The 13,555-nt window shown below is 32.1% G+C and overlaps 2 protein-coding genes across 2 annotated transcripts; one reads left to right on the top strand and one right to left on the bottom strand.

The window, feature by feature from the left end:
• Positions 1–1,427: 1,427 nt before the first annotated feature.
• On the top strand, positions 1,428–3,342 carry LOC115702433 (transcription factor bHLH84). The gene is made up of 5 exons (XM_030629894.2): positions 1,428–1,940; positions 2,036–2,338; positions 2,661–2,726; positions 2,844–2,909; positions 3,041–3,342. The coding sequence occupies exons 1-5, from the start codon at positions 1,491–1,493 to the stop codon at positions 3,128–3,130; spliced, it is 975 nt and encodes a 324-aa protein (XP_030485754.2). The 5' UTR covers positions 1,428–1,490; the 3' UTR covers positions 3,131–3,342.
• Positions 3,343–6,277: 2,935 nt separating this feature from the next.
• LOC115703087 (vacuolar-sorting receptor 1) lies at positions 6,278–11,994 on the bottom strand. Its single transcript, XM_030630572.2, has 12 exons — positions 11,447–11,994; positions 9,402–10,094; positions 9,226–9,314; positions 8,903–8,972; positions 8,742–8,825; positions 8,557–8,633; positions 8,396–8,477; positions 7,979–8,061; positions 7,826–7,892; positions 7,473–7,601; positions 7,255–7,364; positions 6,278–6,863 (listed from the first exon to the last, which is right to left on the bottom strand). Exons 1-12 carry the CDS (start codon positions 11,739–11,741, stop codon positions 6,765–6,767), a joined length of 1,878 nt encoding a protein of 625 aa, XP_030486432.2. The 5' UTR covers positions 11,742–11,994; the 3' UTR covers positions 6,278–6,764.
• Between the last annotated feature and the right edge of the window lie 1,561 nt (positions 11,995–13,555).

Genomic DNA, 13,555 nt, shown 5'->3' on the forward strand with positions numbered 1-13,555 from the left:
TATTTTTGTCTTTTCTTCTTTCAAGTATTTCACCAAACTTTTATTCTAATAATAAAAGAAAACTTATTACTTTAGGCTAGGGAGGAAAGGTGAGTGAATGGAGAGGGGTGGAAAGATTTAGAGCTTCGTTTAGTTGGGAAGAATAAAAATATAAAAGTAGGAATAGGAATAGAATGAAATAAAATTTAAAATTTATAAGAAAATTATTAAATTTTTTTCTCATTATGTATCGGAATGGTCTTTACCTTTTATTTTAAAATAGAATAATCATTCTACTAAAATGGTAGAAACGTCATTCTATTAGAATGGCATTCCATTACTTTAATATGCAATCAAACAAAGGAATTGAATGAAGATTGTTTCATATGCATTTTATTATTTCCAACCAAACGTCACTTAAGAGATAAAGTGATAGGCGGAATGATTTGTTTGGTAAAGGAAAAAGTCTTATTCCTCCAAACTCAAAATGTTCATCAATCCCTCCTAAAATGAAAAAATCTAAGTACATATAATATGTCATATTTATCATGAAAAAAATAATATTAGAAAGGATACATAAATTTAGTAATTCATTTACCTTTTTGTCCTTTCAAACAACATTAAGGGAAGATACATTCCTCACTATCATTCCTATTCTCTATCTTAACTTAAAAAAAGAAGAATTAGTATTACATACTATTAATATTATTATGAGATACAAATTATTTTAACAAGTTTTTTAATAATTATTAAATTTAAACATATATAATTAAAGTTTAATACTAAATTACAATAGCAGTACGTATTATGACAATAATAGACACCACTGTGATTTTTAATATTTTTGTTAAAAAAAAAAAACATGATTATAATTTGTTAAAATCTCACATTGTTAATTGGTTTTAAAATAAAACTTCATACATCTAAAACACACACCTTACGTACTAAATTCTAACATAACTACACTGTTATATTGAAATTTTAATTATGATTAAAGTTAAATTAGTGAAAACTAATATTATTTTTATTCGCAAATAAGTTTTTATTATTCACAATAAAATTTATATTGTTACTAAAAAAACCCCATCACTAATTGTTAATACTCACAGCTTTACCAGCATGATCTATACTGGAACAGATATGGTTATATAACTAACTTTATATGTTATGTTATGGGGATATATATATAATGATGGTAATTTAAAAACATGGCATAGTCAGTCCTAATATATAAATCCACCAACAACTGCACATTTGTTTAAGTGAGTAAACGTTTGCTCAAACTGGTCCCCTCTCTGAGCTGTACAGTACTCCATGCCAACTGTTTGGGAAGAAATTAAACTTTGGTTTTATAATTTAATTAATAATAATGTCGACAGTATGTATTATAAATACATTCACCACTACTTGTATATATATAGATCATTAATTGAGATACTTCTACTCTTACATATTTATTAGCCAAAAAAAAAAAGAAAGAAACTAAAACCCTTTTCTCTCTTTACATATATATGATGGAGCATATTGGAGCTGAGAGACAATGGAGCTCACTTAGTGGAGTTCATACAGCTGAGGAAGCAGATTTCATGGCTTTGTTGCTCAATAGTAATACTAATCCTCAATTGATGAGTAGTAGTGGAACACTGCCACCATTGTGGTCTGGTCATCATGAATCATCATCATCATCACCACCATATAATAATGGAAGTAGTAGTTATTCTCATTATTGTTCTTTAGAAATCTCCAACTCTAATTTATTATACACTAATTTTAATAATGAACAAGATCATCATGATTATTGCTTGAAAAATATCAACGGCCAAGAATTAATGATCAGTAGTGATGAAAACTTGGAAGAAGAGAAGGTAATTTCAAAATCAATAATCCCAGCATCTCATTATAATAATAAGAAGAATAATTCTATGATGAAAAGGCCTCGAAGCAACAATGCAGAAAATAATGTGAGTAGTATATATATATTTATTTGTTATTTATTTTTTTTTTGTTTGAGGGATTGTAATTAATTAATTAATTATAATGATATTAATTTATGCAGGTTAAAGTAGAAAAGAGGTGTAATAATAATAAGAAGAAACAGAAGTTGGTGTCAACCAAGGTTAACAATGTTATCAAAGAAGAAGAAGAAGGTAATAATAATAACAATATAAATGGACAAAGCTGTAGTAGTTATTGTAGCTCAGGAGATGACTCCATTGATAATAATGGGTATGGCTCACAAGATCAGATGATGATTATGAGTCCAAAAGAGAATAATAGTAGTAGTTCAACTTTCGATTCTCAAGGCAAAACAAGAGCCAGAAGAGGCTCAGCTACAGATCCACAAAGCCTTTACGCTAGGGTAAGTATATATTTATCTACACAATACAATACAACTTCTTCTATTGATTAATTAAGAGAAATGCTGAAGGGTTAGTATCGGTATTGTCTAGCACCTTCTATGTGTTAATATATCGTTATTGGTCCAACTAAGTATCGAATCTCATATAATTTAATATAATAACTTTTAGTATCACTAGCCAATCGCAAAACGAAATCCCTGGAGATGCTAGCAATACTAATATTAATTGCTTTTTTGTAACACTAACAACAATTTCATGCCCTTTAAATTCTGAATTTGGTTATTATTTATTAAACTTGTGTTGTGGCCTATATTTTTGTAGAAAAGAAGAGAGAGAATAAATGAGAGGCTAAGAATCTTACAGAATATTGTCCCTAATGGAACAAAGGTATGTTAATTATATAATATGATTTTGAGTAATAAATTATAAAAGTGTTAATGCATGCAGAATAAGAATTAATGAGAAGGTATTTAATTATTTGGTTGTGAAATTGCATTAATGCAGGTAGATATTAGCACAATGCTTGAGGAAGCTGTCCAATATGTTAAGTTCTTACAACTCCAAATTAAGGTAATATATATAATATCTTTATATATAGCATAATTATCTCAATCTATATGTAAACAAACAAGTTTATTGTTATTATTATTTATAATTGATTATAATTAATTTGTGATTAAATAATGGAATAAAATTTGTAGCTTTTGAGTTCTGATGATATGTGGATGTACGCTCCAATCGCTTACAATGGAATGGATATCAGACTTGATCATCTCAGACTTGCCATATGATCATATCATAAAACAACAAAATGAGATCGACACCTATATATACCACGCTTTAATTTCTGTTTATTCAAAAGATTATATATGCTATCACTAAATAATTAAATAAACTATATATATTGTAAAGAAAAATCAGAAACAATTCTTTTAGTTCATTTATTGTTACGGTGGATCTGATCCCTGGGGAACCCCAATGCCAAATTTCAACATATCATATATATATGACAAGTTTTTGAGTTTTTTTTTATAATGTCCCATAACATATTAAAACATGAAATTAATTGATTAGTTTTTTTATTTCGGCTGCTATAAACTGTCTACTTTGCGGGGAAGATAATTTAGATTTTTTTTAATAAAATATAGATATTACGTATTGGATTGGATTGAAAATTTTAAAATTTATACTTATACGCATTGAATATTAATTTACATATACGCAAAAGTAATTGATTTAATTCAATCCACACTATTTAATGTGCAAAAGTGTAGATATTCAAAGTACAATCTAAAATTTGCAAAGTACAAATTTATGCACTTGTGCAGACTGGTTTTGATTGAAAAATCTAAAATCTGTACTTGTGCAAATTGAATGTTGATTTACATATGTGCAAAAGTAATTGATCCAATTCAATTTAGACGATTCAATGCAAATAATCACACTTATGCACATTGGATTGAAATGAAAATTTTAATATTTATACTTTGTGCGAATTGTGTGTTGATTTACATAAGAAAGTAACTAATCAAGTGAGTTTCTTCCTATCTCTGAAGATTATAAATAATTTGACAGCGTGATAGCTCTTTTGAGAATGCAGAATCCGATCTCTAAATAGTAATTTGGATCAACTATTTATAAGAAAAAATATGTCAAAGATATTACATTTTATTACTGAATAAATAATTGATGTTAGATTGATTCAATACCACAAAATCATCAAACCTACTTAATTCCCGCAATTTCATCATTGTAGGCGGGTTGATTAACCTATTTACAAGGAATTCACTTGAAGGAATGAATTTGGGCATCTTTTCTCACGAGGGTCACTAGTCGGACATTCCATTTGCCTAGTGCTTTTCTAGTTGCTCAGCAGGACATATATCGTGTTTCGTTCAGCACTTGTACAGTGCTGGAAGGCCCTAGCCTGTGCATGCTCTGCTTAATTGACACCTTTCGAGTAGATTATAAGTCCACCCCTCGTCTGTCCAATCCTGGCTATGCTCGCCACATGTCACATAGATTCACACCACATCATCAGGGAGATTTTTGGGATAACTTTTACCCCCCAAATTCGCGTGGCGACTTCTGGAGGCACGACGACTTTGTTGGTTTCTTCCTAATTTGCACAGTCCAGTGACGTGTGGCCTTACTCGGATGGTCCATTTAGTCTGGGCATCGTACCTACCCAAGGCAAATTTTTTCCTTGTCCTTTCAAATCTTTTGCCATGATTATTTTCCATTGAAAATAGCACCCTTAGAGATAGTGTCCGATAGTTACAAGTTTTCTCAAGTAGTTTTTAATGCAAAATGAGGCTTTTAGATTTTGGGGGTAAAAAACCAATCATTTCAAATTTAATTCCCAAAAATTTTTCTCACACTCTCATTTTTCATATAAAATTAAAAGGGAAAATCATTTGGAACGGTTGTCATCCTTGAAATTTCAAAGCAAAAAGAGAGTTTTCTTCGAGTTCTTGAGTCTTCTTCTCAGATTGATTGTTGTGCAGACCAATTCTTCAAGGCTTTTTCTTTAAACCATCAGGTCAAACATGGAGTAAGCTCCCTCTTCTTTTTTCTCTTAAATTTTTACGATTTTGCGTGTATTTTCATATGAGCCTGAATCTGTATTTTGTAAAAAATGCTTGAATGTTCTTCGTTTGTGAATTGTTGAATTCTTATTTGTTCGGATACAATGTTATAATGTCATCTGTTAGGGAATATTCTGGCTCGGTCTTTTGATACACTTAGTTTCTAGTAAGCTTTTTATCAATTTGAAACACTTAAGGAATTTTAGGTTTTTGAAAACCCTAAAATCCTTTTTCCATTCAAAGATTTTATAAAGAAGATGAAATCTTCTTATTTTGATTCGAACATTTTCACTGGTGAAAGTCGGAGCTTACAGAAGCCATGCCCCTCTTGAAGAAATCTAATAAGCCTCACCCCTTATAGAAATCTCCTCCATCCAGGCTGACGACGAAAAGGCTAAATAACTTTCGTTTTAGTAAAGCCGTTATTTTTCTTCCTCGCGAGGATCAACTGGCTGACAGACTCAGGCAAGGCCTTTGTGCATGGTCTGGGCCCTATATCGAGCAAGGTGTTATTCTTCCCCTCCACCCTTACTTCCAAAGGGTAGCCAATTATTACAATATCTACCCGCGTGCAGATTAACCCAAAAGGTTTGAAGTACTTGTCGACATTGTACATACTGTACGCCTAACAAGGTTGGGGGGAGCCCTCTCCCCATGAGATCAATTGGTTTTTTGATCTCAAATCCAACCCCCACAACTACAATTCAAGGTACTTTTACTTTTCCCTCTTGAGCTACCTGTGGCTCGAAGCACATAACGAAGATAGGAGGCTAAACTCAAAATTACTTTATAACAAGGGACGTTGAAGCTAACCACCATTCGTTCCAAATTGTTGGGTCATTCCTCCGCCCATTGTTCACCTTGGACTGGAGGAGTAAGGCCCGCCAAATAGTAATACTTTCCAAGGAGGCCAAGGACATCTCCAACTTGGCCACCGAGGAAAACTTTCGCAAGTTTAGGCTCTATCCATCCAATAAGGGAAAAAGAAAATCCAAAAAGGCCAAAGGGAAGTCCTCTGTGGCTCAAGTAGCAGTAAATATAGTAAAGGTCGCCTTAAGAGATCCTACCCCTCCTACCCAACAAGGTTGTTCAAACATAAGGATAAACAGAGCCTTGGTTGAGAGGAAGCACAATCTCCTATGCCCATTGTCAAGGGCAAAAGGAAGAAAGTGGTGGATGAAGAGCCGACCCGACTCTCATGTTTTGTACCAATGCTTTCAATTTCAACTCGACACTAATTAACTAACTTAAAAAATACCGAATTGGACTGCATCCAACCCGGAGAGTAAAATATGAAGAGATCATTATTAAGTTCCAATCCTATCAGATCCATTACTAATGTAGATAATATAGTCTTAAATGTGCATCTGGTTCCATAATTTACGATTGATAAGAATAAAGAAAAGAACTCCCTCAATCAACAACAATTGTGATCCTAGCAACAAACAAAAAATAACCAATAGCGATAACAAGAAATTCAAGCTGTCCTAAAAGTACAAAGTGGGTAAATTACAGAACTGCATTCAAATATGAAAACATGTTCCACAGAAATGAAATTCTGGATATTACTTAACTTCCTAACCCTTTGAAATCTTCCACTTCAAACCACACAAAATCAAATCCCTTCCTTCAACTGTCGTCCTCTGACTCTCGCTGTAGTGCATAATATAGTCCTAATAAACAACGGGCATGTTGAAATCTGCATTAATTTATTATCCAAATATATTACACTCATCTATACGGCGACACTCGGAGAATCAAATTCTGACTAGATGAAGAAAGGCTGTTTCTATTCATGATACACATCCAGATTTTCATCATAAAGGAGAATTCTTTCTCATGCGTGATTTTGGTTGACGTGGTTTGGAACTTCTCCTTGGCTGTCCAGCGGCATATATTGTGCCATTATCGCTCTGATTTCTGAATCCATGTAAGACTGCAACAATAACATTCAGAACATCACAAACCGAAACACTTGGGCTTATAAGGAATTAAACTTCATACATTTCTGCTAGTAGGCATGCAAATATCATTTCAGTCCTAATTAACCTGTTTGAGCATTGACCACATTCAAATTTTTGCAGATAGTAAAAAATCATTTTGACGGGGAAAGATAATCTAATATAAGCAAGTCTTCGTCCTCCAGATTCAACAACTTCGGGACAGAATCATTTTTCTTCATTTAATGATTTATGTACAACATTAGCACATGTTGTAGACATCTTTGTAAGAGTTGCAAACAGTATATAAGAACAGTAGTAGAACAAAGTACACAAACCATATATGAATTTCAATGTTGCTACGTGTACACAGCACAATAAGCTTACCCTTAATCTGTATTTGTACACTAGATATGCCCCAAAACCAGCCATACTCAAGCCTATTAAAATGACCCAAATAGCAGTCCAAGAAGAGCGTGTCTCTGAGGCACTTTTACCTGCAAATGATCCAAGAGAGAGCACAGAGAAAGAGAAACATTATATGATTACACATTATGCAAATCTAGAACATATGTATTTTGGTTGGATTAGGTTGCCAAACTCACTTATGCAGGTGTCATGGTCCCTCATATACAATAAGTCCCCACCACATGAGCAGTCATAGCTTCCCCAAGTGTTTTTGCAGCTGCATTCAGAACATTGGCAGGCTTTTCTCTCTTTGCATTCATCAATATCTGAATGAAAAATTAACAGTTTATGAATTTCAAAAAAAAAATATTGCCAGATTGGACCATAGCTACAAAAATTAAATCAAACAAGATTGCAATACAAACTAAATAAACTAGAAATCATATAGATTTTCTCCACATTGTTTTCTTGGATCTCAAATTTCCTATCATGATTCATAAACTTGTGTAACAGAAAAATTATCAGAATGTGATAAATAAATATCTCTTACCCACACAACTCTTGATGCCGTCGCCTCTAAATCCAGGAGGACACTGACACTTGACCTCTCCATCATCCTGTTACACAGCTAGGAATCAAAGTTAAATTGTTTTTGAGAGAAAAAAACCCTGGAAAAGAAGAAACTGAACTGAGAATCACGTACAGTGCAAGCAGAATATGCATGCCCATTTCGAGCGTCATGCCAGCAACCACCATTGTTTACCTTGCACCTCCCAGGCCCACTTGCTGAAAGCAAAGGGAATATGCATCATAGAATGAGCATTCATAAACAATTCTAAGTCCTCTGATATTGAATGAACAGAGGACTTGAATGAACAATTCAAGTCAAGATAATAATTTCAATCACATAGAGCTGCTTCTCAAAAACGAGAAACCATAATGATAAATAGGTACAGTAACCAGATTTTAAATGTTTCTTTCTTCTTGCTCTTTTATCTTTTTCATTTAGTGCCCCTCTTAATTTTCCCCTTTAGAAGGGGCAGAGGGGCAATTTCATAGCTTCCCTATCAAAATTTATACCGCTCATTAATATTTATTGCAAGAAGCTGGAGCAGTTTACCTTCACAGGTGGTATAACCATCTCCTTTAAACTTCAACCCATCAACCAGGGGACACTCACATACTCTCCCACGAAACGTGTCCTGATTATGAAAGATAACAATCAGAAAAGAAGAAAAAGACAACTAGACACCTGCAAGAAGAGAAAGGTTCAAACTCTGCCTTGCAGGCAGTGAGATTGGCTGATTTATCATGCCAGCAACCACCATTGTTATCCAAGCACTCATTCGTCTCCACATCTGCCACAAATCAAACAACCAAACCACAATAAATGGGCCTCAGTATGAAAAAGTAACACATAGGACACATAAGAACCACTTCATAATAACATTACAAATAATATATACCAGGACTCAAACAAACAGCTGGCTCAGTTGTTTCCTCGAAACCGGAACAGATAGCCTTCAAAACAGCACTTTTCTCCAACTTTCCTGCAAACAAATACATAATTAGAAAATGATGGAATCACAGAGCCAGATATTCAACAGAATGAAGCACAAAGACCAACCTCTGTACTGTCGATTATTGACAACAAGAGTAGGTAATATGGTCACGTCACCTCTTGATCCTTTCCCAACCTACATGGCGCTCCCATCATTAGACATACATAACATTTATTATCAACCAAGCAATTGCAAAAGGTGGCTAAATTACGAAATCATTCCAGCAAAAGGAAAATTCAAATAAATAACTCGAAATAAAAATAAAAAACAAAGTGTAGTAAGTATAAAATTGATAGATAGATAGATAGATAGATAGATAGATAGATAGATCGATAGATAGATAGATAGATCGATAGATAGATAGATAGATAGATCGATAGATAGATACCTGAGCATCTTGCTCTTCTTTCAGAACACGGTTTTCTGAGTCTGCAGAAGGGTCTCCCATGCACTGGTCAACACTTTTAACATCCAGTCCTATCATATATTACATGAACATTCAAATTCCATCCAACGGCTATGCCGGAAATTAGAAACGATTAAATGGAATGGAAATTTATATACCAAGATTTTGAATGACAGCAACAGCACAATCCTTGTTATACTTTTTCTCCTTCATAGGACATCTAATTTGGAAATCTGTCACATAGTCCCACCAGACCCAAGGCTTTTTGGTTTCATTTGCCACTTTAAAAACACAGAGCTGCCTCAGGTTTTCCAAAACCACATCTTTCCCTTCATAACCAGTGGTGAAATCCTGCTCAGGATCAGGAGCACAGTATCTTCCATGATTAATACACTGGGACTTGCACTGTTTGCTCAAGGTGAATGCCTCAGGACAGTACCAAGTTATGTAATGAGGCGTGAATTGAGTATAACCACCTTTCTCAAGAATTTGAGCTGCACCCTTAAAATCTTTCACAAATTCCATCAGCATGTCACACTTAACTCCGCATTCATCATTGCTGTTGGTCCATAGTTCATATTCCACTCGATCGTCTGGGTGTGGAACAGCTTCTCTCCAATCAAGATTCACGTTGACCATGTCCCCAGAATGGATTGATTTCTTTAATACTTCCCCAAAGTTTTTATCAATGAGTGCTGATGGGATGGTGATGTTCTCAATGTACTTGGCAGATGAACCATCTTCTTCAGGAGAATCCATTGTAATTAGAGGTTCCTCCTTGTCATCAGCTACCAGAACTGCAGAAGCTCCTGCCTTCTGGGCATTCCACACCTTCAAAGCAAAGAAACAATCTGAAAAGAAAAGTAAAGAGTGGTGAGAACAGTTTCTATGTAAGCAGTGTCCAATAACTATCCAATCATCCAGTCCCCAGATCATGAAGGTAAAAAAAATTAATAAAATCTTCCTTTCTTTTACAGCAAACCATTATGCATAAAAATGTAACTCTGAGATCTAATCAACCATAATCTCATGCATTGAAAGATCTATTCAAAAGAAAAGGCTTAGCTTAGCCAGCTATTCGTGTTCAAAAGATCACCCAACATGTATGCAGAGTAAAGCATGCAAACAACAGGAAAATGATTTTCCTTTTAGCCAATAGCTACACAATCTATAAGTGACGAACTTCAATTTTTGTATTTCATGACTGAACTGAAAATCCACAAACTTGACCAAAGTTGAGGGAAAGTTATTGACAAATAAAAGACAAATGACCAACAGAAACCTCAACCTAAAATAAAAATAAAAAGGCATGACAAACACAGAAACAAGCAAATCAAAACAATGAAAACCAAATAAAAAGGTTTGGATTGGAATTAGCCAATCCAGATAATGAAAATGCAATCTACCAAAGGTACAAATAATAGCTGTAGATAAAACCCAAGTTAATCAATTAGTAGTTTGAATAAGGTTCCAAAATTAACTGCTTGAACAGCCATTAATTTCCATTTAAAAAATGATAAGAGGGAGAGAAAGAGGAAGAGCAGTAGAAACATCACAGCATAAAATGGATAAACGAAATTTGATTACCAAAAGTATAATACAATAACAAACTTAAATCCCAATAAAAAAACATGGTAATAATTAGTTAAAAAAAATGAAAGTACCATTAACATGATCTATAAGGGATCATCTTTACTCAATCCGAAAAGATAAAAATATTTTAAAAAATAAAAGCATTTCAGTGAAGAAAGTGACAGAAAAGAAATCAATGTAACTAAAGTAACACAAAGAACTTAAAGAAAACTGCAAGTATAATTCAAAGAGTATATTTCACTACTAAGGAGCACCGATCTTCTATCAAAGCCAAAACAAATACAACCTAACTGTAAACATTTCGAATTTCAAGTTTACAGAAATAGTTTTATGAAACAATAAGTGTACGGATAATCATCAAATATGGGATAAAGCATAACTATGGGGTCCAATTAAAATGAAGAAACTAAATCCAATATTTGATCAAAACTAGAAGAAGGGGTGTCGATACAAAAACTGGAATCGACTTAAGAACCTCACAAAATCAATTGGAAACCTAAGCGAACATATTTTCTTGATTGACAAAAATTAACAAAAGAATATATCATCAGTAATAAATAGACCAAACCATGCAATAGCAATCAAATTAACAAAAATATGAGAAGATTACCTCCACGATCCAGCAAAACGAAGGTGGGAAGAGCTCCGGGCTTGGATTGGAACGAAATCCCAACGTCGGAAAACTCCTTGCAGCCCTTTTGATTATCTTTTGGGTACAAAACATTTCCAGCCATGCTGCCACCATATTGAGGTATCCCAAAGTTTCCAATGGCAGTGTCATGGGTTCCCCTGATTCGGTCGGGTGATGTTACCCTCAAGCTGTTCTTCTCCACCACGAATCTTCCATGAATTGAGAAGAAAGGTGCGAAAGACAGTAGCAGAAACCCTAAGAAGAGCCTCATCATCGCTGATCTCTGAAACTCCGTTCACGGAGATTGATTTGAAGAAGAAAATACAAAATGAGTCGATTCGAGTGTTTAAATTAACAAAATGGCTAACATTGAATTCACACTGTGCGATCAATCATATCATAATCGTCGCTTTTATTGTCGAGTGTAATTTTTATGAAAATTCTGAAAGTGACTATGTTTATCTAAAAAAAACGTTTAGGAAACAAACCGGGTTTTAAGTGTGCTATTATGTTTAGTAATAATTAATTAATTTTAATAATTTTATTAGTTAAGAATTAAATTTGTAGGATTTAAAATTTTATGAAATCTATAAAGATCATTCATAATAATATGAAACCTAACATCATTGATACACAAAAATTAAAAAATTTTAAGTTATATTAACTCGAGATACACAGTTAATTACCATTTTTTAACTTGTGTTGTAATTAACAAAATGATAAATTGGATCATAAACTTTTAAAATAGTATAAAATAGAGTAAATATTATTTTGGATCTTGTATTTTGTAAAAATTATCGATTGGATTTTCTGTTCTCTTAAATAACAAAATAAATTTTGTATTTTTTAAAATGGTACAAATAAGACGCTAAAATGATTTTTTTGTCAAAACATAACCTAATAATAATCCAACCTAAAGATATTAGGACAAAACTAATTAAATTTTTTGCATCTTTTCACGTTAGGAATTATTTTCAAGTTGATTATATTAAAAAAAAATTATCGAAAATTGAGTTCAGCGTCTTATTTGTACTATTTTAAAAAATACAGAATCCATTTTATCATTTAACAAAATAGAGGGTCCAATTTATAATTTATGCAAAATACAATGTCCAAAATTATATTTATCTTATAAAATAAAATTCTGAACTATTTTTGTTAAAATAAAATTTAATAATAATTTTATTTAGAAATGTTATCGCAAAGACTTGATTAGTTATATTACAAAAAAAATATCAAAAATAAAACTCAAAATATTATTTTATACTATTTAAAAATATATATTATATCATTCAATTTATAATTTAATAAAATGGTATAACCACTTTTATAATTTAAAAAATAATAATGACTTTAAAATAATTTATGATTATTCTTTAAAAAAAAGTGTTTATGATAATATATTTGTTTTTATTTCAGTTGTTTTTTAAAATAAAATCATAAGTAAATACGTGTTAATGTATACTTTTTTTTTTAATAAATACATACTTCGTTTTTTTAATATGCTTTTGGGTTAAAAAAAATAATTTTATTGACTATCATTTTAAAGTTTCACATTCCTCAACTCTCAATTTCGTCTCATTTTTTAATTATCAACCGTCTTCATATAAACAAGTCGTCTTTAGGATGGGACAGTGGGGTCGTTGCCTAGGGTCTCTCAATCCAAAAGATCTTTGATAATTTATTTTTAATGTTACAGATTCATAATACTTAAGCGCACTCATAATATAATAGCTAAAATAGATAAAAGGTAAAAAAAAAAATTGTTCTTCCATCAAATGAATTATTATAGCTAAAAGATTAAACTCATGAATAATTCTTAACTACATGTAAAAAAAAATAATGTTAATTGAGATATAAGTATTATATTATTTTTTTTAAAAATCTTTATGTAAATATGTGTGAAATTATTAGTATTTTATTTATTTATTTATCAAAATGAATAAATAATCATTTTTAAATGATAGTGCAAAGTTATAGAAAATTTGATTTATAATATAATGTAAATATGGGAAGTAAAATAGAGTAAGTAAAATTTTGATAAGATATTTTAAAAAAATAAATTAAAGAAAGTGATGTGAGTAGTTT

The sequence above is a fragment of the Cannabis sativa genome, chromosome X (assembly GCF_029168945.1).
Source record: "Cannabis sativa cultivar Pink pepper isolate KNU-18-1 chromosome X, ASM2916894v1, whole genome shotgun sequence".
Taxonomy (NCBI): Eukaryota; Viridiplantae; Streptophyta; class Magnoliopsida; order Rosales; family Cannabaceae; genus Cannabis; species Cannabis sativa.

Coding starts and splice junctions, on each gene's coding strand:
- LOC115702433 (XM_030629894.2), top strand. CDS start 1,491: ATGATGGAGCATATTGGAGCTGAGAGACAATGGAGCTCACTTAGTGGA. Junction 1,941..2,035: donor GCAACAATGCAGAAAATAAT/GTGAGTAGTATA, acceptor TAATTTATGCAG/GTTAAAGTAGAAAAGAGGTG. Junction 2,727..2,843: donor TTGTCCCTAATGGAACAAAG/GTATGTTAATTA, acceptor GCATTAATGCAG/GTAGATATTAGCACAATGCT.
- LOC115703087 (XM_030630572.2), bottom strand. CDS start 11,741: ATGATGAGGCTCTTCTTAGGGTTTCTGCTACTGTCTTTCGCACCTTTC. Junction 9,315..9,401: donor TGCTGTCATTCAAAATCTTG/GTATATAAATTT, acceptor AATATATGATAG/GACTGGATGTTAAAAGTGTT. Junction 8,062..8,395: donor TGGTTATACCACCTGTGAAG/GTAAACTGCTCC, acceptor CTTTGCTTTCAG/CAAGTGGGCCTGGGAGGTGC.